General features: G+C 48.9%; 1 protein-coding gene across 1 annotated transcript in view; it reads right to left on the bottom strand.

The window, feature by feature from the left end:
• The window catches only part of Vwce (von Willebrand factor C and EGF domains), a 30,587-nt gene extending 11,830 nt beyond the window's left edge, over positions 1 to 18,757 (bottom strand). The window contains exons 1-12 of the mRNA XM_051146148.1: positions 18,399 to 18,757; positions 15,508 to 15,602; positions 15,324 to 15,413; positions 14,568 to 14,696; positions 10,832 to 10,948; positions 9,372 to 9,488; positions 8,436 to 8,564; positions 6,296 to 6,717; positions 6,119 to 6,212; positions 4,973 to 5,055; positions 2,344 to 2,431; positions 110 to 195 (exon numbers count right to left, since the gene is read on the bottom strand). Of these exons, the coding sequence (XP_051002105.1) occupies positions 110 to 195; positions 2,344 to 2,431; positions 4,973 to 5,055; positions 6,119 to 6,212; positions 6,296 to 6,717; positions 8,436 to 8,564; positions 9,372 to 9,488; positions 10,832 to 10,948; positions 14,568 to 14,696; positions 15,324 to 15,413; positions 15,508 to 15,602; positions 18,399 to 18,508 (1,560 nt within the window). The 5' untranslated portion in view covers positions 18,509 to 18,757. The remainder of the gene's footprint in view (positions 1 to 109; positions 196 to 2,343; positions 2,432 to 4,972; positions 5,056 to 6,118; positions 6,213 to 6,295; positions 6,718 to 8,435; positions 8,565 to 9,371; positions 9,489 to 10,831; positions 10,949 to 14,567; positions 14,697 to 15,323; positions 15,414 to 15,507; positions 15,603 to 18,398) is intronic.
• Positions 18,758 to 23,312: the final 4,555 nt, after the last annotated feature.

Here is a 23,312-nt window from a genome sequence, read left to right as displayed (position 1 = left end):
CTCCCTTTTGCTGCAGAGCAGGTTATCTTCTCTGTGGCAAAGCATCCTGGGTAAATTCCTATGTTGCCCACCCATCCTCCACTGAGTCACCAGGAACCTCACATCCTACCTGGCAGACACACGTGGTACAGTCGTCACCACCCCCACTGAACACAGCCCCGTCTGTGTACCAGCGGCCGTGGAAATAGCATCTCCCTGCAGGAGACAAAGGCAGAAGGGCTCAGGGCTTTCTGGATGGATCAGGAAGAAGAGTGGACAGATGGACAAGGAGGAGTGAGGCAGATGCCCCTTGCCAGAACTCAGCACGCTTGTCAGTCTCCAAACCGCAGCCACCACACAATTACAACCTAAAAACCTACAAAAGAGGCCATTACCCAAGAGGCAGAGGGAGCCCAAACAGCTCCAAAGTGAGAAACTCAAGGAGAGCTGTGCCAGGCACTGGGCAAAGATCATCTGAAGATCTTCCCCAGGGTAAAGCCAGGCCCAAAACCTGGCAAAAGGTATATGTACTCAGGCTGCCATGGATTCAAGTCTCATATCTCAGAGCTAATTAGGGCGAAATTCATGACTCTCTTGAAGCTATGCCCTTCACTGTGCAATGGTATAGACAGTTCCCACCTCACAGGTTTCACATTGACTACACAAAAAGAACTTTAAAAAAAAAGAAGCCAGATATGGTGTCTCATGCCTTTTGTCCCAGCACTAGGGAGGTGGAGGCCAGCAGAGCTCTGTGAGTTCAAGGCTAGCCTGGCCTACATAGTGAGTTCCAGGACAGGCAAAAATACATAGTGAGACCACCCCATCCCCCCCCCCAAAAAAACCCACAAAGACAAGACAAAAAGATAATATAATGTCTCAAGTTAAGGGAGAAATGCATGCCAGGCCTGATGGCACAAGCCTGCATCCCCAGCTCCTTGGAAGGCTGAGGTGCAAGCTCAAGGGCTAACTGGGTTATAGAGGGAGTCCTAGGCCAGCTCAGGCAGCTTAATGAGATCCTGTCTCAAAACAAAAAGATTTAAATGAGACAGGGATGTAGCTCAGTGGTAAAGTACTCGCCTGGGTTCCAATCTCCTGTATGTGGGGAAAAAAAAAAAGAAACTTAAAATTCCTTTCTTTATTGGGGGAGGGGCATGACATAGAGATAAGGTGTCAACTTGTAGAAGTCAGTTCCCTCCTGACATGCAGGGTCAGGCACCCTTACTAAGCCACCCACGGGCCCAAGATATCGTTTAACAATGCTAGCTTTGGAATCAGGCAGAGGTCAGAGGTCATCCCCATCACTAGCTGCCCTGTGTCTCTAGACAGTGTCTTAACCTGTCTCAAGTGGTTTTTCATCCAAAGGCAGCAGTAAGCAGTGGCCCCTCATCGTGACAACTCAAGGATTCAACAGACCAAGAGGTGGCAGGTACCCCAAACAGTAAGGGGCACATGCTGGTGGGGACATCCCCCTCCCAATGATGACGTCATCATTAGACTTGGGAAAGGAGAAGGAAGAAAGTAGGTAAAGCAGATGAGAGTTGGGGAGAGATGTTTAAGGCGGGCTGTCCTTTGAGGTGAGGAGTGGATGTCTTATAGACAAGTTGTCCCTCAAATAAGGGCTTTATTGGGGGAGTAAGGGACGCCTCAGGCAGCCCCTGGACATAGGGGTTCCAAAGACAAGAGAGAAGACAGAGAGGTGTGTCAAGGGGGATGCCCCACCCCAGAGGGTAGCAGGCTTAGTTAGTAAGTAACTGTACTTTGAGGTGTAAGTGCTAAGAGTCAGGGGTCTGGATGCTTCCATTTGCAGCGGCCTTATCTCTGTAGGGCCCAGTCACCCTGGTTACCGGGAAGGCCTAGGTTTTCTTGTTGTTGTTTTTGTTTTGTTTTGTTTTGTTGTTTTTTGAGATAGAGTCTCTCTGTGTTAGCCTGTCCTGGACTCACTCTGTAGACCAGGCTGGCCTTGAACTCACAGCAATCCACCTGCCTCTGCCTCCTGAGTGCTGGGATTAAAGGTATGCACCACCACGCCCGGCTTAAGGCCTGAGTTTTCTAAGTGCTAGGAAACCATGTTCTTATGTCACAGTGGGTTAAAATAGATTCCTCCATGCCCAGGAGCAGATCATTGCCAGGGCTGGGCTCACAGCCCCTCTGCCTACTCTCAGGATGTGCTGTAGAGGCAGGGACAGGGGAAGGCTAAGCCATGAGCACAGTCTGGCTAAGGTGCACAGAGGAGACTAATTGCGATGTGTCATTGGACTGGCTCTTCTAGAGCAGGAGTAGATCTCCACTCTCCTACCTCAATACACACTCCAGAAGCATTATTCCCCACCCCCCAAACAACAAAAGTTCCCAAGAGTCACCTACCTGGGACACAAGTACAACAATCTGACTGTGGAGAAGCCTTGCAGGGACCAGGGGGACACTCCGGGGAGATACAAGAAACATTTCCAGCCTGAGGAGGCAAAAAAAAAAAAAAAAAAAGGATGATGGGGACCAAGGGTGGGACCAGGTTCCCTGCCAGGTTCATACCTTTAATCCCAGCACTTGGGAAGCAGAGGCAGGCAGGTCCCTGTGAGCTTGAGGCCAACCTGGTCTACATTGCAAGTTTCAGGCCAGCCAGGGCTACCTAATGAGATTTTTTTTCTACAATAAATAACTAAATAAATAATAGGTTTCAAGTTAGGAGCTGGAGAGATGGATTTGTGGTTAAAAACAATTTCTACCCTTTGACGGAACAGGAGTTTGGTCCCAGAACCCATATCAGGCGGCTCACAATTCCCCCAAGAGATCCAATACCTTCTTCTGGCCTCTGCGAGCACCTTTGCACACACAGACATAAAATCATGATGGGTTTGGGGAATGGCTCAGCAGTTGAGAGCTCTTCTGCGCCCTTCAGCAAAGCCAGGTTCAGTTCCCATCACCCACAGGGCATCTCACAGCCATCTGAATCCCCAGTTCCAGGGGATCTGGTGCTCTCTCTTCTGGCCTCTCAGGGCAGCAGGCACACAAGTAATGCATAGACAGACATGCAAGCAAAACACTCAAACCCATGAAAACATGCCAATAAATCTTTTAAAATAAGTAATTAAACAGTAAAAAAACAAGAGCAGGGCGTGGTGGCGCATGCCTTTAATCCTAGCACTTGGGGAGGCAGAGGCAGGCAGATCTCTGTGAGTTCGAGACCAGCCTGGTCTACAAAACAAGTCCAGGACAGTCAAGGCTACACATAGAAACCCTGTCTCAAAAAACAAAAATAAAAATAAAAAATAAAAAATAAAGCCAGGCATAGTGGTGCGCAGGCAGATCTCTGTGAGTTTGAGGCCAGCCTGGTCTACAAAATGAGTCCAGTACAGCCAAAGCTGTTTTACTTTTTGATGGTTTTTTTTGGGGGGGGAGGTTGGGTGGTTGTGGTTGTTGTTGTTGCTGCTGCTGCTCTGTTCTGTTCTGTTCTGTTTTGTTTGAGAAAAGGTTTCACTATGTAGCCCTAACTGTCTATCCTGGAACTCAATAATATAGATCAGGCTGGTCTCAAACTCACGGAGATCTGCCTGCCTCTGCCTCCCAGGTGCTGGGATTAAAGGCATGTGCCACTATACCCAGCATAAAATACACCTTTTCCTCCCCAAGCATCTCTCTCTCTCTCTCTGCTCCTTCTACAGTGAAAAGATGATCCCTCTGGGTCATGTCTAAAGGGTTCGAAATATCTCAAAAGCATCTATTTACTGTAGCCCTGACATTGTCTTTGGCTTATGAAAGGACAGCTTTTGGTGTTAGCCCAGTTGTGTTTAGTGGGCTCAGAAATGGACACTCTAGTTAAGGTGGTTGATGGACTTAGTCATATATGCTGCTAAAGAACTTATCTACCTTACCTTTCACCTCATCCACCTGTGGGAGACTGAGATTAGAGAGAGAGAGCATTTTCTATACCAGTTATGTTTAACCCTTCTCAGTAAGGTTATTTAGCTAGCTTAGTGTCTAACTACACTTTTTAAAAACAAGGGCAAGGTCTGTTGCTGTTCTGAGATTCTGAAATTAAATGAGAATACTTATTTTTTTTAAAAAAAGAACAATTTTGAAGTTAGAATTTAAAAGTCTCCAACACTGGAGTCATCTAGACTTGAGTTCCATTGTCTATGAATCCACTAACAAGATTTTAGGCAAATAACATCACATCTCTAGGAGCTTCTGACATGGTGGATTCATTGCCCATCTCACTACATAAAATTCTCTGGGTGCTTAGTGCACAGTAAGAGCTAGATGAATACTACTGGCAGTCTATGTGGCCCTGATCATACACCACCCCATCCACAATTGTGGCCAGCCCAGGAGCCATGTTTAAAGGTAGCCAGAGCGTGGTAACAAGGATTGGTAGATGAAACCTGTAACAGATCTCGGTTCAAACCCCAGGCCACCAGCTCCCAGCCTCCATCTTTGAATCTGTAGATTCATGACAACACCGCCCACCCTGTACTTGCTAGGGACCTCTGGTTAAGAAACAGAGGAAGGGCACCAAGCCTGTGCCTGACGCACAGTGTGTGCTCAGAATCAAATTCATGCAGGCAGCATCTGGCACAGGACATGCTCATGACTGCTCTTTGAGGAGTAAACTTGCCAGAAGCAAAAACACTCAAGAAGCCTAGGGAGCTTAATGAGACCGCTCTCTCCCCATGTGGGCACCTTTGTTGTGGTGGTAAGTATTTTGCCTGGAGAAAACAGACTCCCTTGGGAAGTTCCTGAGAGAGTTCCATCCTTCTCCTTCCCGAACAGATGGACCCTGTTCTGCCCTGGCTCTCTCACACACAGCAGATGCCTCCCAAGTCCATTGGCCAGAGCTTAGATGTTTCCAAGGCTTTCTCAAGTTCAGTAGTTTTAGACCCAAAGTTCTGAAGCAAACGTTCTTCCAACGAGTTCACCTTCAACATACTGTCTATTCCCCTCCTTGACAAGCCCCAAAGGTTAAGAAAACATGTGGTGGGGATCTCGGGTTGCTTACCAGACAGACACACACAGTACAGTTCTCCTCAGGAGGTGAAAACACATCCCCTTCTCCTCGGATGGCACCACTGTGAAAGCAGCCTTTGAAAGACAAACAGGAGGTGGGGACATCGGCCTCCTCAAAGAAGAGGAAACCCGAGGTCTCTACTTTTCCAGGCATAATGCTTCTGGAACCTTCTCTCACCACCCTGGATGCCCCGGGAGTGGCAGGCAGAGGTCCCTTGAATTGGGTGGTTCTAGGACCCCTGGGAAACAACACAGGAGACACATGCAAGATTAGCTACAGTGGCCCTAAGAGTATTCATTCAAGTGTGTCCTGAGAAAGCATCATTTTTTTCCCCATAACAAAGGACAGGTTAGGTCCCAAACCTAGAATTCTAGCTCCAGTTACCCAAGTAGCCCTGCCTGTGTCACCTTGCATCTCTGCAACTCAGTTATTTTCACCATAAAATGGAAATATCACTAAGTACCCAGCAGGAGACCTGAAAGGATCCAAAATCTTATTTATAAAGAGAACTCAGCTCTTTCCACCCGGGCCCAATAGATGGTGGAACACAGTGAAAACAGAAATGACCTCTGAGACAATGACGCAGGCACTTCCTTGCCACACCCTGCAAAAATTTTTGTTTTTATGGTGCTGCAGATTGAATCAGGACCTGCCTTATGCATACTAGCTAAGTACTAAGCCCCAGCTTGTGGGTGGAAGGTGAAATGACTGTCCTCCAGCAAGCCAAGGGCAAGTAGGACAAGGGAAAGAGATAACAAAATGGATGTGGAAGGAAGGAAGAAAAGAAGGAAGGGAGGGAGGGAGGGAAGACAGGCCAAGAAGAGTGGCCTGATGAATGGCTCTCCATGCAAAGTCCTTCAACACAGGCAAGTGTTTCTCAAAGTGAGATTCCAGATCATCATCATCATCACCACCACCACCACCACCACCATCATCATCATTAGCAGCAGCAGCAGCACAGGGAGCTTGATAGAGGTGCACGTTCTCAGGCCTCACCCCTGAACCTCCAATCAGAATCAGCCTCCCAGGTGACTCCAAGAACTGACTGTGGGAGAAGCTGAGTAATAAATAGCCTTTGGGCTGCCAGAGGCTAGGGGAAGAAAGAGCAGGGCTGTGTCCCTCCCCCTCAGCTCTTACCAGTGCAAGAGGGGCAGCACCCCCCATCTCTGGGGGGAATCGGGTGGGAACAAGTAGCATCACATCTCACTTCTCCACAGGTCACCTCTCCATCCTGGATGCATAAGCAGGAGTTGCAGCCACGGCCAGGCAGACCCTAGACACTCTACCAGGGCAGCCTGGGGACTTGGCACCTACCTGGCATAGGCAAGGAGAACACCCAGCCTGGCTCCAGCGGCTCCCTGATTCATATGTGGCTCCCAGGTGCCAGCAGGAAGAGAGCCCTGTTCCCAGGCTTGGACCTTCAGGGCCCTTAGGTGAGGAAGGGGTCCCTACTGCCTCCCCCTGGAGGACTGAGGGGGGTCCAAGGGTCCCCAGTAGGGAGGAACTTGGTTCTAGGGTGGATAGCAACTGTGTGGGAAAGAAATTGGGTAGGACCAGGGTGGTAGATGGCTGACGGGTTGTTCTGATTCCAGTGGGATACCCTGGGGCCCCTGGAGGAGGGCTGTGTCCTGGGGACAGAGCAGGCCGGCCTGCCTCAGGAAGGAGCAGGGACATCTTAGCAGGGTGCTGTCGGGGTTGCAGGATGGCAGATGGGGCCAGGACAGCCTTCGGGAAAGCTGAAATGGAAGCACAGGGTCTCCTAAGGGAGGCATCAGGGGCAGGAAGTGGGGTTCGAGAGTGCTAGATTGATCCACCAGTTTCCTCATCAACATAATGTAACTGACCACAAACTGCTGAGACCACAGCCACAAGGGAAGAAGGCTGGAAAGGCACTAATAGGCAAGACTAGATCCTAAGCCAGTAACAAGGAGGTTCGACAGCCCCAAGATTCACCAGCCCTTCTTATCAGCTACAATGGGACGTAGGTTTTCCTGAGGCTGGGAGACCTCCAGGGTCTATCCCGGAAACAACTCTCCCAGCTGCTATGGGCTGGTGTGTGACTGTGTTCTCTGCTTTCCATCTAGCTGTGGCTTCCCTGCAGGGGAGGTAGGGCTCAGGATGAAGGGTCAGCAGAGGGTGCCCTCCACCTTCACAGCAGACTGGTCACCTCGTGAAAGGATGCTCCTGCTCCCACGTAAGTACCTGGAAACTAAGCAAGCATTTTCTCTACAGATGAACACCTACTGCCCTTGTCAGGAAGATGGAGAATCCAGAGTCTTATGTCATACCTTCCTCATTATTACTTTTTTTCTTCTTCTTTTTACCACTTGTGGGCAATGACTGGAAAAGGACAGGATAAAGAAGTCGGAGGATGGGGCTGGGGAGCCATCTCAGAGGTTAAGGTCACTGGCTTCTCTTGCAGAGGGCCAGGTTCAGTTCCCAGCACTGACAAGGTGGCTCACAACCATCCATAGACCCAGACCCAGGAGATCAGACACCTTCTCCTGGCCCTCCTGGATCACGTGGTACACATACAAACAGGCAGGCAAAACACTCATAATATGCATAAAATAAATCTTTAAAAAACAAAAAACTAAAGGCTGGGCGGTGGTGGCGCACGCTTTTAATCCCAGCACTTGGGAGGCAGGGGCAGGTGGATCACTGTGAGTTCGAGGCCAGCCTGGTCTACAAAGCGAGTCCAAGACAGCCAAGGCTACACAGAGAGACCCTGTCTTGAAAAAACAAAAACAAAACAAAACGAAAAAATCTCAAAACCCTTTTTATTAAAAAAAAAAAAAAGTTGACCAGGACGGAAAAACGGCTCACAGGTTAAGAGCACTTGTTGCTATTGCAGAGGACCCAGGTTCGGTTCCCAGCACCTACACAATGCTGTAACTCCAGTTCTAGGAGATTTAACACCATCTTTCTGACCTCCATGGGCACCAGGCACACACGTATAAGCAGGCAAAACATTCATATGCATAAAACCTTTTTGTAAATAAAATTTTCAAATGTAAAGGGAAAAGGGCAAGTGAGAATGAAAAAAGGAGTATTGGAAGTGCAAAAAAGTAAAATAAGATAACAAAAAAGGGAGCATTAAAGAACGGGTCTTGTAGCCAGCTTAGTGTCACACACCTGTAATCCCAGCACTCTGGGAGGCAGAGGCAGGTGGATCTCTGTGAGTTCAAGGCCAGCCTGGTCTACAAAGTGAGTCCAGGATAGCCAAGGATACTCAGAGAAACCCTGTCTCGAAAAAAAAAACAAAAAAAACAAAAAAGAATGGGTCTAGCATGGAGGTGGGGGCCTGTGGTTGGGGTGAGGCCTGGTACCACCAGGGCAGAACCAGGATCTCGGGGTGTGGCTGGAACCCAGAGAGCTGGAACCAGGACTATGTGGTGGGCTCTGCGCTGAGAAGGACTGAAGTCTAGAGGGCGGGGCCTGGCCTGGTGCTCACCTTCACAGGACACATGGTCAGCTCGAAGCCTGAAACCAGGTCGGCAGGTGCACAGGAAGCTGCCCACAGTGTTATGGCAGGTGTGGTGACAGGTTCTCCTCTCCTGTGCTCGGCGACACTCGTTTACATCTGTGGGAGAGCTCCGCTGCCTTACCTTGGAAAGGGAGTGCTTTCTTCTCCCATTGCTGAACTCAAAAGACTGGGAGAGTTCACCTGCAGAGTTCTTACAGAGTCCATCCAGGATACAAGTTGTGACTCAGAACGCTAGGAATGGGGCTGGCATCTATTGGCAAGAGCCCAGGAAGCTTTCTGTATCCAGCGGGGAGGGGTGCATCTCATCCCCAAGATGATTAAGGGCTCGACCCTGGTGGGGATCTCACTTCCAAACCTTCTGCTGGCTGGCATTCTTTTGTAAACAGCGTCTCAAAACTCACTGTGCTGCTCAAAGCAGGTTCAAGACAAATACGCAACCCACGAGTACGGGGTCTTTTCAAGTTCATGGAACCCCGCTTTGGATTCATGAACCAAACGTGATAATCCTTTTCCGGAAATTTCTAATGGGCTGAGAAAACAGGAGTCTCCTTCTAAACCAAAGGAACCGGAACATAAAGTACTTTGTTTCCCCCAGGAGCAAAGGCGGCCAGGAAAATGGGTGAGCAAGGAGGAGTCAGCGTGTGTCTGGCAAGAGCAGTAAGGAGGCTCTACCAGGATGAACGAGCACATGGCCAGGGAAGGCCCAGCTTGGGGTCTTCCATGCAGAGCCACACCAACATGGGATGGCAGTACTCTGAGCAGAGGTTTCAAAGGACCAGGTGGTCCAAATGCTAGTCTTCCCAGGTTCCAGACTAACCTGTCCATCTTCCTGTTAGACAGCCTAAGTGTACCACCCCCACCCCCCCCCCCCCCCCCCCCCCCACCCCAGGCCACAGAGCTCACCTATACAGGAGTGCCGGTTGCTGTGGAGGTGGAAGCCAGCACGGCAAGAGCACTGATAGCTACCAATGCTGTTCTTACATCTCTGCTGGCAGGGCGTGCCCAGACACTCATCAATGTCTGTGAGGGGAGAAGACCAGCTGGAACCCATCTCTCTACAGGGTTTAGCATCCTCTCATCCCCCTTCTCTCACCCTGCTGAGGCACATGGGGGGGGGGGTCTGCCTTTCTCAATTTCTACTCTTACCAGCTGATAGTTTCCACCCTGGCCATCTCACCCCAGCCCAGGCCACCTTGTCTCTAGGCTGGAGAACAGATACAGCCTCCCTGAGGCCTCTGCCTCTGCCTGTGTTCCTCCTGAATCATCTTCCCATGGTCTCCAGAAGATTCTCAACTAACACAACCTGTGATGGGCCACTCTCTGCTCTAAACCTCTCAGGGCCCCCACCCTCAATAAGCAGCACCCATGAGGCCTTTGAACATAGGCGGGGGGGGGGGGGCAGTGAAATGGCTCAGCAGGTAAAGGTGCCTCTGTCCAAGCCTCATGAGTTAGGTCCCTGAGACCCACTTAATGAAAGAACTCTTGAAAGTTGTTCTGTGACACCCCCACCCATATATGCACTTAAATGCAAATATAAAAACGTTAAACAAACATAGCTATGGGCGGTCCTTCCCAGCCCTCACCGTCACTCTTGCTTAATCTCCCACATCTTCTAAACATTCCCATCCTTATGGGCCTCTTCTTGGATTCATATCCTGTCTTCCCTGAAAGTTTTTCCCTCTTGTCTGGATATAAAAGAAGTATTCTGTGTACTTTAAAACCTTGTTCCACAGAGCATCCCATATAGAAATTCACCCCGGCTGGTGTTTGAAGCTGCACCTACAGCCCACATACCCCCCCAGAGTGTGGCTCAGGACCAGAGCACACTAAGTGACAGAGACCTTCACAGGCCCCTCCCACAGTTCCTGTGGGAGCACTCACAGCCAGAGTCCCTCTCTTCTTCATCTTGGTACCTCTTGCCCTGGGTACATCTGCCCCTTGTTCTCCCTGTGAGACCATTCCTCCATTCCTATCCCTCCGAATGACAGAAGCATAGTCTTGGTTCAGAGCATGCTGGGCATGGGCATGGTAGTACAAGCCTTTAACCCCAGCACTTAGGAGTCAGAGACAAGTGGATCTCTATGAATTCGAGGCGAGCGTGATCTACATAGTGAGTTCCAGGACAGCCAGGGATATGTAGGGAGAGTCTGTCTCTAAGAAGAGAGGCAAAAAAATCCACCATGTTGGATTCAAACCTTAACTCCATCTCTTCCTAAAAGAATGGATGTCAGAGTAAAGCTCTGTTCTCCCCCAGTACAGTGGGAATGACACAGCATCCTTCTCAGAGGACTATGGCCTGGAGAATGTATCGTAGGGGATGTGGCAGAGCCTAGAAACCACTTCCAACACCTCTGCCCTCTCACCTTGGCAGCTATGACGATCAGCAGACAGCTGCATGCCTGGCCCACATTCGCACACGAAGCCACCTTCCGTGTTCATGCAGCGGCCCTCACAAGATGAGCTCAAACACTCGTCAATGTCTAGGAAAAGAAAACCCTTTACACAGCCCATTCTGACTGTGGCTGTGACTCCAGGAAAAGTGACCCCACATGAAAGTCATGTGTAGAAAATGAAGCATCAATCTGTAAAGTGCCGTGGCCATGAGGGGAGCCCCAGAAAGAGAAGATGAAGGGACAGAGGGACTGAGCCCTACTCTTTTGTTTGTTTGTTTGTTTGTTTTGTTTTTGTTTTTCGAGACAGGGTTTCTCTGTATAACAGCTCTGGCTGTCCTGGAACTTCCTCTGTAGTCCAGGCTGGCCTCTAACTCACGGAGATCCACTTCCCTCTGCCTCCCAAGTGCGGGGAGTAAAGGCGTACGCCGCCACCACCTGGCCCCTGAGCCCTACTCTTATCCCATGCAGAAAAGTTAGACGGAGGGAGAGCATGGCTGAAGCAGAGCCATTTTGATGGACCCTGTGTAGCAACCTTTAGGTCCTCAAAAATGACAGGGCTCAGTGAACAGCGTCATTCCATTACATGTTCACTGAATACCAGGTGTGAGGCAGAGACACTGACTGTTGGGGGTTGGTCTGGTGCTGCTGACATATTTAATTGTTAATTACTGGCCCCCCAAGATCTAGTTACAGCCCAGACAAGCACATTCTCATGTACATCAAATGATGCTGTGTAACTTCGCTCCCCAATTATCCCTGATTGGTTTATAAAGTTGCTAAGAGCCGGGCTGGGCAAAGGAGACATAGGTGGAGCTTAGGTTCTCGGGCTTGGGGTCTGAGAGGGACTGTGAGGCTGGAGGGGAAGAGAGGAAGCACAAGATGTAGGCGGAGGAGGACCACAAGGTGGGAGAGAAGGATGGAAGGAAGGAAGAAGATGGGAAAAAAAGGGATGCAGCTTAATGGAGCAGATCCAGCCCAGACAGGACGACTTACTGGCAAGTAACTTGATGTGTGTAGTTAGAAGATAGCAAATTGCTTAGAAGGTTGATCTCTGCCCAGCTATAGTACTTTTTTTAATAAAAGATTTATTTATTTATTTATTACTTATATAGTATTCTGCCTGCATGAAGGCCAGAAGAGGGTACCAGATATCATTATAGATCGTTATGTGGTTGCTGGGAATTGAACTCAGAACCTTTGGAAGAACAGTCAGTGCTCTTAACCTCAGAGTCGTCTCTCCAGCCCCAGCTATAGTGCTTTAAAACTTATAAAATAAATTACAGTCTCTCTGTGTCAATTATTTGGGAACTAGCTAGAGTTGAGAAGCCTTCAAGAGTCTAACATAATTTTCTATCACAACTGGCTGCCTCAGACATTATGTAGACGCTCTGAAGCCCAGTAGAAGTGACATTTGTCCTGCTCATTTGTATCCCAGAGGAGTATGGGAAAATCAGGAGCATCATGAGAGGCCTGTCAGGGCTGGAGAGATGGCTCAGAGGTTTAAGAGCACTGTCTGCCCTTTCGAAAGTCCCGAGTTCAATTCCCAGCAACCACATGGTGGCTTACAACCACCTGTAATGAGATCTGGTGCCTTCCTGTGGTGGGCAGGCACACATGTGAGCAGAATACTGTATAAATAATAAATTTTTAAAAAAAAGAGAGAGAGAGAGGCCTATCTGGGTGCGGAAGGAGTTGAAGGACTGGGGGATAGCTGTTGGGCTCTCTGGAACTGCACTAAAGACCACTAGTTGTCCACATGGTCTTCATGGCACAAGCACATAATGGGTAGGGGAAGAAAGTGTCATAATGAAACCCGTTACTTTGAATACTAAGCTAAAATTTAGGTTATTTATTTATTTATGTTTTTGGTTTTTCTTTTCTTTCTTTTTTTTTGGGGGGGGCGGTTTAGAGATAGGGTTTCTCTGTGTAGCCTTGGCCATCCTGGACTCACTTTGTAGACCAGGCTGGCCTCGAACTCACAACGATCCGCCTGCCTCTGCCTCCCGAGTGCTGGGATTAAAGGCGTGAGCCACCATGCCCGGCTCATGTTTTTGGTTTTTTAAGGCAGGGTTTCTCTATGTTATCTTGGCTGTCCTGGACTTACTTTGTAGACCAGGCTGGCCTCGAACTCACAGTGATCCGCCTGCCTCTGCCTCCCAAGTGCTGGGATTAAAGGTGTACACCACCACGCCCTGCCTAAAATTTAGTTTTAAACTCTAGGAACTATTACCCCAATTTTTAAAATACATATATAAGCCTTATACACACATTTACATATAAGAATTATATACACCCAGATAAATCGTTTATTAGGAACACTCTGCTTAGGGCTCCAGGAAACATTCATTTTCAATTTTCTACTTAGTTTCAAATGCTTCCAAGTGAGTTCTCATTTACTTCACTATTTACTGGGAGAATAGCAAATTTTACTGTTAAAATTTCTAAAAAGGGCAGGTGGGGTGGCACACACCTTTAAACCTCAGAACTTGGGAGGCAGAGGCAGGCGGATCTATGAGTTTGAGGCCAACCTGGTCTACAGAGTTTAATCTTCTCTCAAAACAAACAAACAAAAACATTCCCAAAAGAGGGGCAAGGGAGATAGATGGCTCAGTTGGTAAAGAGCTGCTGTACAAACATGAGGACCTGAGTTCAGGTACCCCAGCATCCACATACAATCTGGGCACAGCAATGCATACCTGTAATGCCAGCATTGGAAGGTACCAGCCTGGAGACAGGAGCATCTCCAGAACTCACTGGCCAGCCCAGCCAGATAAGAGAGCTCTAGTTCAGTGAAAGACCCTGACATACACCACATACAAAAACAAATAGAGCCAGGCGTGGTAGCACACGCCTTTAATCCCAGCACTCGGGAGGCAGAGGCAGGCGCATCGCTGTGAGTTCGAGGCCAGCCTGGTCTACAAAGTGAGTCCAGGATGGCCAAGGCTACACAGAGAAACCCTGTCTCAAAAAACCAAAAACAAAACAAATAGAAAAACAAAACCACCTTCAACCAGGCCTTTGTCTCTGGTAGAGGTCATATACTCTGCCTATAGTGACTTTTAAAATCAAGAAAATAAATAATAGGGGCTGGAAAGATGGCCCATCTGTTGAGAACACTTATTCTTGCAGAGGACCCATGTTCAATTCCTAGCACCCACATGGCAACACACAACCATATGGGACTACAGTTCCAAGGAATCTGATGCCTTTCTGGACTCTTAGGGATATGTATGTGTGTGTGTGTGTGTGTGTGTGTGTGTGTGTGTGTGTGTGTGTGTGTGTGTGTGTATCATGTACATATAGGCAAAACATTCATACACATAAAATATAATATAAAAGTTTAAACCGTTCCAATTTTTAAAAAAAGAAAACTTTAACAAAATAATTACTGAATTTTAGTTCCCTCAGCTTTCAAATGTCAACTGACTCCAATCCTGGGTCCATGTCCCTCTGTGAGCCCAGCTCCCTAGATGTCCTTACTTACTGCCCCTGTTATATTGGAGCTGTCCTTGTCCTTGTTCCCCTGCCCCACATTTGGGAGGTCCCTGATAACAGCCACTATTTTGTCACCTGTAACTTCAACCCCAACTCTGCCCCTGCCCATAAATACATGTGAATTAACAGTAGGGTAACATCCTCAGGTTGCATGCTTTCCAGGCACTGGACTCTAGCTGGCTCCATCCTCCCCGTCTCCCAGCCCTCTCACCTGCACACCGGATACCAACAGCTGTCTCAGTCATCAAGAAACCCACAGGGCACACTCGGGCTACCTCCTGACAGCCACCATGGTTACAGGTGAGATCGCAGCCATACTCCCCACAGGGTCCATGGGCTTCTAAAACAAACAGTACAAAAGTGAGTGTGTGTCAACATAGCAGCACAGCAGGTGGCAGCCTGGCCTCTCAGATGTCCTGGGCTCCTCCAGAATTCTGTTGCCAGGTGGGACTTCCCACCTGCTTCTACCAGGCTTTAGCTACGTTAATTCAACTCCACAGGATCTTGAATAGAATAGTAGGGACCCTCTGATGATGATTCTAAAGGAGTTTCTAGCCAGGGTTGTGGAAGGCAGCATTCCATAGTCTAGGAGGCGAACTGCATACAAGTGAGAAAGTGAGCCAAGCAGCAGCACTCACCTTCCACTTCCTGACTGGATGCAGTGTGAATGGCTGCCTTACTCTTCTGCCACCATGCCTGTCCCACCCTGACAAGCTGCACCCTTGAACTATAAGCCAAAATTAAGCTCTCCTCCTCTAAGTTGCTCTCCTCAGCTGTTTTGTCATAGTCGCAACAAATGCAGCTAATATATCACACAATCCGGGAAAAGCCAAAACTTTGTCTCAGCTTCCTCCTCTGTCAGATAGGTACAAAAATGCCTAATAAGGTGTCTTGAAGACGCCAAGCTAAGTCCAATACCAGGCACATAATCTTCATGTTACTTTAGTGGTTCCCCCATCCCAGTTACCTGGGCAAGTGGCCCCTTGCTCTCCATCCTGGCAGGAGCAGACATTGGGGGCGATGCAGATGCCATTCCCACAGCCAAAGGAGCAGAGGGCTGAGAGGAAAGATGTTGGTGAGGGATCAGGCGCTGGCAATGCACAGCGCTGGTGTGTGCTGAGAAGGCTTGGGTCACAGGAATGGGTACTTACGCAGGGTACAGTGCCCACTGCCCATAGAAGGGGCCCAGCCAGGACAGCAGCCACTCCCGAAGCCAGAGAGGCAGACATGAGGGCCCAGACGACGTCTGCAAGAAAAGAGCCCTCTGTATGAAGAGAGTGGCAGGAGCCTCCCAACTCATCCACTGGTCTGTCTGTAAGTTAACGGGGTTCTCCAGAACCCCCAGGGAAAAGCAATGGGAAACTTCAGAATGACTCAGTCTCTCCTGGGGGCAGCAGGACCAGACAGAAGTGTAAGAGAACAGATATAAGCTGTGGACACAGAGCAAAGGAAATTAGAGATGGGAAGAAAGGATGAAGGGAGACTCAAGTTGAGCAGCCCAGGGGTTGGGGGGCTGCTTTGTGACCTTTGGTGCATTTCTGCTTGTCATCTTATCACTCAGATGGCTGAGGCAGGCGGATCACAAGTTTGAGACCACTCTGGGATACATAGTATGTTCAAAGCCGTCTTGGGTTACATAAGGAGACCATATATATTTTGGTTATTATAGTTTTGGTTTGCTAGCCTGGCCTGAAAGCTACAGCTTCATCTGCCTTTTCCTTCTTCTTGAGTGCAGGGTTGAAGGTGTATACAACCATACCTAGGAATAAAATGTCCCATTCACTCACTCTCATCTTGCACTCAGATTTCCACTTGCCCCTTCTTCCCAAAAGCCTTTCTTGCTCACCTTTGACTCCTTTCTTCTTCTTCTTCTTCTTCTTCTTCTTCTTCTTCTTCTTCTTCTTCTTCTTCTTCTTCTTCTTTTTTTTCTTCTTCTTCTTCTTCTTTTCTTCTTCTTTTTCTTCTTTCTTCTTCTTCTTCTTCTTCTTCTTCTTCTTCTTCTTGTTTTGTTTCTCTGTGTAGCATTGGCTGTCCTGGACTCACTTTGTAGACCATGCTGGCCTCAAACTCACATAGATCCACCTGCCTCTGCCTCTGGAGCTCTGGCATTAAAGGGGTGTGCCACCATGCCTGGCTTGCTTTACTATTCTTTTCCTTTTGGGGGGGGGCGGTTTTTGAGACAGGGTTTCTCTGTGTAGGCTAGACTGTCCTGGACTTGCTTTGTACACCAGGCTGGCCTCGAACTCACAGTGATCTGCTTTACTATTCTTGACAGTATTTACTATTCTTGACTTCCTAGGACACTCACTCACTTATTAATTCATGACATCTTCATTGCCCATATCCTTTCCACCCCCCCTGAGGACAAGGGCCTCTTATCTTTTCCACATCTAAGCAACTTATAACTGCTCAATTGGAAAAGAGAGAAACCCCTGGGATGCCAGCAAGGTACCCAAGGCTGGGTCCAAGGCTCTGCCCAACAAAGAACAGGCCCTGGAGCTTCAGGTGACCTGGAGCCAGTGTTCAAAAACGTCATTCAGTAAAGCCCTGAATATGCTACTGTCCTCACTGTCAAAGGACAGCTAGGATCCAGGAGATGGGAACTATGTGACTCTAGGAGGGCTTGTGAAGCCTTGAAGGGGGCCAGGAGAGGGTCCATGGGGGGACAGCTTCCCCGCTGAGAGCAAATGAAGACCAAAGAAGTGGTATGAAAAGGGGGGAAGGAGAGGGCATCCCAGACAGAGAGAACAAACAGACCATAGGGTAGAGGGGACATTGACAGGGACTAGAACTCTTTCAGCAATGGTCTAGGCAAGGACAACAATGAATCCAATCAAGGCAATAGGCTCCAGATTACTTTTCCCACATACTCAGAGCTATTGGGAGTTGCATCCCATCAGTCAGAGCACTCTCTTTGTGCCTGTCCCTGTATCAGAGCAAGACAGATTTGCCTGGCTCTTAGGGTTAATAATCTGTGTCAAATGTAACCTCAGGGGACCATGGCAGTACAGAAAAATTTGCTGGGGACTGACCCTGGGGCCAAGTCCTCTTCTGTCTCAGAAGTCAAAACCAGAAAAGACAAACCAAGGACTGACAGTGACATCACACACACAGGAGCAATGATAGCAATAGCTGAGGAGTGTCTGGCAGCTGGGCTCCTCACAACAGCTAAACAGCTAAGCCCAAGGGGACTCGAAAGGGACATGAGGTGCCATCAGAGTGGCCAATGGTAGCGAGCCTGGTGAAGCTGATGGAGTTCCACCTCAGGCAAGCAGGGGCAGAACGCTCACCAGAAAGCCCCAGATAGCCTTTCACATGTGCGGTGCCAGGGAGATAGGCAGTGGAAGACTGAGCCTGCGCTGGGCTGGCTCCGAGGAACTCACGTGCTAAACTGTAAGCCCTTCCTACAGTGCTGCCCCTGCCGTGCGCCCCTGGGAAGATGTGGCCGTAGGCCAGGCCACCCGCTGACACTGTGTTCCCTTCCTGTGAGCATCACGCACACACGATCACCACTCCCTCACCGCCCCAAGGTAGTGGAGACTAAGACACACTAGGGAAAACGACTGGGTCCGGAAAGACACGCCTCCTGCCTTCTCGGCCTGTGCACACATGCGCAGAAACCAAAGCACAACTGAGCCACCGGTGGCTCCAAGGTCCAACGGGTGCGCTGAGCGAGGGACACTGAGAAAACCCCCAACACCAAGGCAACGGGTGCAGAAGCAGAGGAGGCCCCGCACCACCAAGGAAGAGCTAGGCAGTCGAAACCAATGGCACGTGCAGGGATCCCCTAGCCCGGGAGTCAGCGCCCTCACTTAGAACTCAGACTCATCTGGAGCTGGGATCTTCATCTCCCATAGTCCCTAGCCAGAGCAGTCCCAGTCAGGGCCACCCAACTGGCACAGACTGCTGTCTCTTTGCCCAGACCCCCTGGTGCGCGCACGCCTCAGAGGATACCGGTCGCGCGGCTGCCCTCTGCCAGTGCCTCCCAGATCCACGCCTTGGCGCTGGGTGCCTGGGCCGCTGAGAGACACCGGGTTCTTACCTCTCCGCAGAGTAGTGCCCGGGAGCCTTCCTCCCAGTGTAGCCTCGGGCAGAAGACCCCAGCAACAGGACCACGATGCAGGCAACATGGAGCAAGAGTCCAGCCCACATGACTGGCAGAAGCAGTCCTGGACTCCACTGGGCTCAGGCCTCGCACCGGGGAGGGGGCTACCGACCTTGTCCCTCCTCCTGGAAGCGATTTGATCCCTACACACACAGCTGGCAAGGGGCTGAGAACTCCGATAAGAGGGCTCAAGTTTAGGGGAAGTCTGCCTGGGCAGGCAGGGGGTTGGGGGGGGTGGTCTTTGCACCTTGGAGAGAAACACACAAAAGGAGCGCCAGCCGCCGGTGCCTCTCCGGGAGGCGTGGAGCCCGGGGCGGGAGCAAAGATCAGGGACCCTGAGGGCGGGGTTTCACCCTCGGCCCACACCCCCAGCCTGGGTTTGGGAGTCGCCTTCCACAGAATGACTGAGGGTTTTGACCAAAGTCTGGGTTGGAAAGAAACTTCAGGAACAAGGTTTTTGGGTTTCTGTGGAACCCAATACAACTGCGTTCTCAGAAGGTGAGACTTGTATACGTTCAAACCCAAGACACTAGATCTGGTGAAACTAGCCAGTTTTGACTCTTCCCAAACTGACCTGCCTGCTAGTTTGGGTGCATGCATTGGTGGGTAGTCTACTCCTCAGCCAAAGGACATTAGCCTCTTTTGAATCCACAGGCTACCTGGAGAGAGTCAATCCGGTTGAGAGGATAGCTAGCTTCCTGGTTCATCCGAAAGGTAAGAAAGTAGTGAACAGTTGGCAATGGAGCCAGGGACTTTGCAGTTGCCCCAGGCTAGAAAGAGGTTTTAGGCTAAGAAACAGAGCAAAGTGATGGAGAGAACTGAGAATGATCTAGCTGGAAACTGAGAGGAGGGTCAAATTTTACCTTGTTCTGGGAGCAAGGACCCTGCCTAACCCCACTCAGACTGGATTAGTCAAAGCTTTTGTGTAAAGACTCCTAGGAATAAGAAACTCACTGCCATTAAAAATCAGCTAAGCTAGGTTTCAGAAATAACTACGTTTGTCTGAAAATGTACTTCTCAAACAAACGCAAATCCTTTGGTTCTGCCTCAGTCTGATCGCAAGATCCTCAGCATGGTGGCCACGGATGAATACTGTGACCTGGATGCTGGCCGCCTCCCACAGACACTGTGCTTTTAGCTGCTGGGCAAATGTTAACTTGGGTGCTTGATGCTTGTCGGTTCCCAGCCCTTCCTTAATTTGCAGCAAGAGGAAAACCTCAAATGTTTTTGGTTGTTGAGGTATCATGGCTGACTGTATTTTCAACCTGTCTGGATTTAGAAGTACCTAGTGAATAAACTTTTGTGTGTCAGAGCTGTCTCCAGAATGATTTCACTAAGTTGTGAGGACCCACCCTGAATGTGAGTGGCACTGTCACGTGGGCTGAAGTCCTAGCCCAAATACAAAGACCATAAACTGAGTGCCAGCATTCATCTCTGCTGCTTGACTGAGGTCCCATGTTCCTGGTTCTATGCTTTCCCTGCCATGATGGCTGTACCTTCAAACTGTGACCAAAATAAACCCTTCCTTGCTTGCTTTTATGGAAGTATCCTGCCATAACAGGAAGAGTAACTAATACAAGTTCTGTGGTGTGGTATGAAAACAGTTGCCAGCTATCTTTCTACCTAACCCACTTGGCTGATATTTACAGATACTCACATTTGGGCCTCTATTTCATCTTGTTTGAGCCCATCCAATAATCTAGTCGAGTTCACAGCATGCATGCTACCACAGATGAATGTGACTTCTGTGTATGTGTACATCCAGAGTCCTAAGGACCCTCAGACTCCTTAGGGCATCTTTCTTGCTTGGAGCAGGCAGAGGTTGCACTTGTGTCTGTCACTACAAGACAGTGTTCTTCCTTCCCATCCCTGGGAAACTACCTCTGAAACCACTACACACAGGATAAATCCCTCATGGCTCACGCCATCTGTTGCTTACCATCCACCATACTTAGCCTTCTTGCATTGATCGCTGTACTTCAAGTAGCCCCACACCCTCCTCCCTGCAGTAGAACTCCCTCCCTAGTAGGGCTTGCTCCACACCTCTTGATGGTAGGTGGAAGAGCAAATCTTCATCTTCCCAGTGCAGAATCCTGAATATAGCACAGTAAGAAATTCCAGCTGGATAAGTCCCAAGCTCTTTTCTGAGCTAGGCCACTTCATCTCCACTACAGCATCTTCAATCTTCTGGTATCCACCTTACCATCACATCAACTGTTGCCTCCTCCAGTTTCATGTGTTCTTCCTTACCTTGTTTGGTCCTGGGGCTTCAGTTAAGTCTTTTCACATCTTCAAGGACTAGATCCACCTGCCTCTGTCTCCCTAGTGCTGGGATTAAAGGCATGCACCACCACAGCAGGCTTTTGTTTTTTGTTTTCAAGACAGGGTTTCTCTGTGTAAATAGGGTGCTACAGTACTCAAACTTTTTCTGTTTTTGGTTTTCAAGACAGGGTTTTCCTGTGTAGCCCTAGCTGTCCTGGACTCACTCTGTAGAGCAGCCTGGCCTCGAGCTCAGAGATCCACTTGCCTCTGCCTTCTGAGTGTGGGGATTACAGGCATGCAGCACTGTGCCTGGCACTTAACTGTTTGCTCACTCAGTGCTTCCTCATTTCTGTGGTTTATGGCTTCTTAATAAGAGACCCTTCACTCAGTGAAGGATCCAAGATGTTGGCAGCAGAATGCAGGCCTCTGGTTTCAAATCCTTCCAAATGGTCATGTGATGTTAATAAGTATTTCTAGTACTCTCCCTAAGGACTCTTTTTGGAGACTTGAGTAAGGCTAGCTCATCAGTCCTTGCAATAAAAGGGCCTGTCTAGCTGGCTGGAGCAGATCTCTGAAGAGGACTTTTCACCCTGAGAAGTGATTAATGGTATTGAAGAGGTAATTTTGGGAGCGTGAAGGCAGAAAGCCAGCATCCAAAGTTTTCTGGAATTTAAATTCACGTGAATATATACAATAAATAAATTATAAATATAGACTGGAGATGTAGCTCAATGGTCAAGCTCTCATGTGTCACATTATGGCCATGCTCAACCCACTCACCCCAAAATAAAGCATCTATACCACCTCCTTTTCTGTCTGTGTAGGGGCATTCGTGACCTCACACAGGACAGCACCATATTACTGAGAGCTAAATGCAGAACCATGGATTAGACTCCATGATGATGAAGCGGTCACAATCCAGTCTAAGACCCAGAACCAGAGCAGGATGACTAGGAAACTAAACAGCAAAACACTGCACAGACTCTAGATTCCAATTTCCAGGCAGACCACTGCTAGCAATCAAGATAGTTGGTATGTGATGACAGGTCAACCCACTGAAGAGCCCCAGAATAGCCAGGTGTCACTGTGCATGCCTATGAGTCTAGGAGGCAGAGGCAAGAGAATCATGAGTTTAATGTCAGCCTGGGCTCAAAAAAAGGAACACACACACACACAGAGGGAAGAGGGAGGGATGGAGGTGGGGTGAGGGAGAGAGAGGACACAGAGGGAAGAGGGAGGGAAGGAGGGAGGCAGGGAGACAGAATTATCAAGTATGGTGAAACCTGTCTCAGCACTTGGGAAGTCTGAACCTAACCTGGGCTAGTATGAAACCATCTCAACCTATCCCTTGAAAATAAACTTGCCAGGTTAGGCCCAGTGGTGCAGGCCTTTAATCCTAGAGCTCAGGAGGCAGAGACAGGTGGATCTGAGAGATCTGGGCAAGCCAGGGCTAGAGTAAGACCCTGTCAAAACATCAAAAACCCAATCTGCTGGAACAGAACCATCACCTAGTACAGTGCATTTGTTCCTGGTACCCTACAGTCAATCTGCCCATGGAGAGTTTGGTTCTAATGATAGTCAGGATCTGGAGGTCACTGCTTGCCTGACTCATTAAAACTGGTCTCTGGCATGGGAACAGTCCTTTTTCAAATTTACACTTTTAAGATTTTTTTAAGAATTCAAACTACTAGTCTTTTTCTAAGGACCCCTATTCCCTAACTTAAAAATCCTGGCAGAGTAAGGAGAAAGGATGACAATGAAGCTGTCTCCAGTGACAGACACTTGCCCACAGGCCCTAATGCTAGGATGCTTGCTTACCCTTTTCACTGCAAGCCAGAATCTCTGAAAACCGCAACTTAACCTACAACCCCACTTCTCCAATTCTCCTGACACCTTATCAAAGGCTGATCTTTTATTTTTGCTTTTTGTTTTTCCAAGACAGGGTTTCTCTATACAACCCTGGCTGTCTTGGAACTCACTCTGTAGACCAGGCTGGCCTCAAAACTCAGAGATCCACCTACTTCTGCTGGAATTAAAGGTAAGTGCCACCACTGTCTGGCTCAAAGATTGTTCTTAAAGGAGCTGCATCAAGTATGTTCGAAATTAAGCCTGCACTACTGGGACAGAACATCCCTTATTCCCAAAGGCAGAAGATAAGGCTCAGTCTATGGATCGAGTAACTCTCATATCCTATTCCCATACTTCCAGCCAAAGGCACTCTCTAGGACCAACCAGAGGAATAAAAAATGCAATAGAAGGATCTGGAGAGATAGCTTAGCTGTTAAGAGCATACACTGCTCTTGCACAGGACCAGTCTGGTTCTCAGCAACTGTACCCGGCAGCTTGCAACAACCTAAAACTCCACTCCAGAGGATCTGATGCCCTCTTCTGTCCTCCACAGGGACCTGTACTAATGTATACAAGCCCACATATAGACATGTATATACAGAGTTTATAATACAATCTTAGCTGTGTATGGTAGAGCATGCCTTTATACCAACCAACACGTGGAAGAAAAAGCAGGTGGACCTCTGTGAGTTCAAGGCCAGCCAGAGCTACACAGTAAAACCCTGTCTCAAAAGACAAAAG

This window comes from Acomys russatus, chromosome 5, assembly GCF_903995435.1.
Source record: "Acomys russatus chromosome 5, mAcoRus1.1, whole genome shotgun sequence".
Classification (NCBI taxonomy): Eukaryota; Metazoa; Chordata; class Mammalia; order Rodentia; family Muridae; genus Acomys; species Acomys russatus.
Note: the sequence above shows the minus strand (reverse complement) of the source record. Positions and strands in the feature narration are given on the sequence as shown.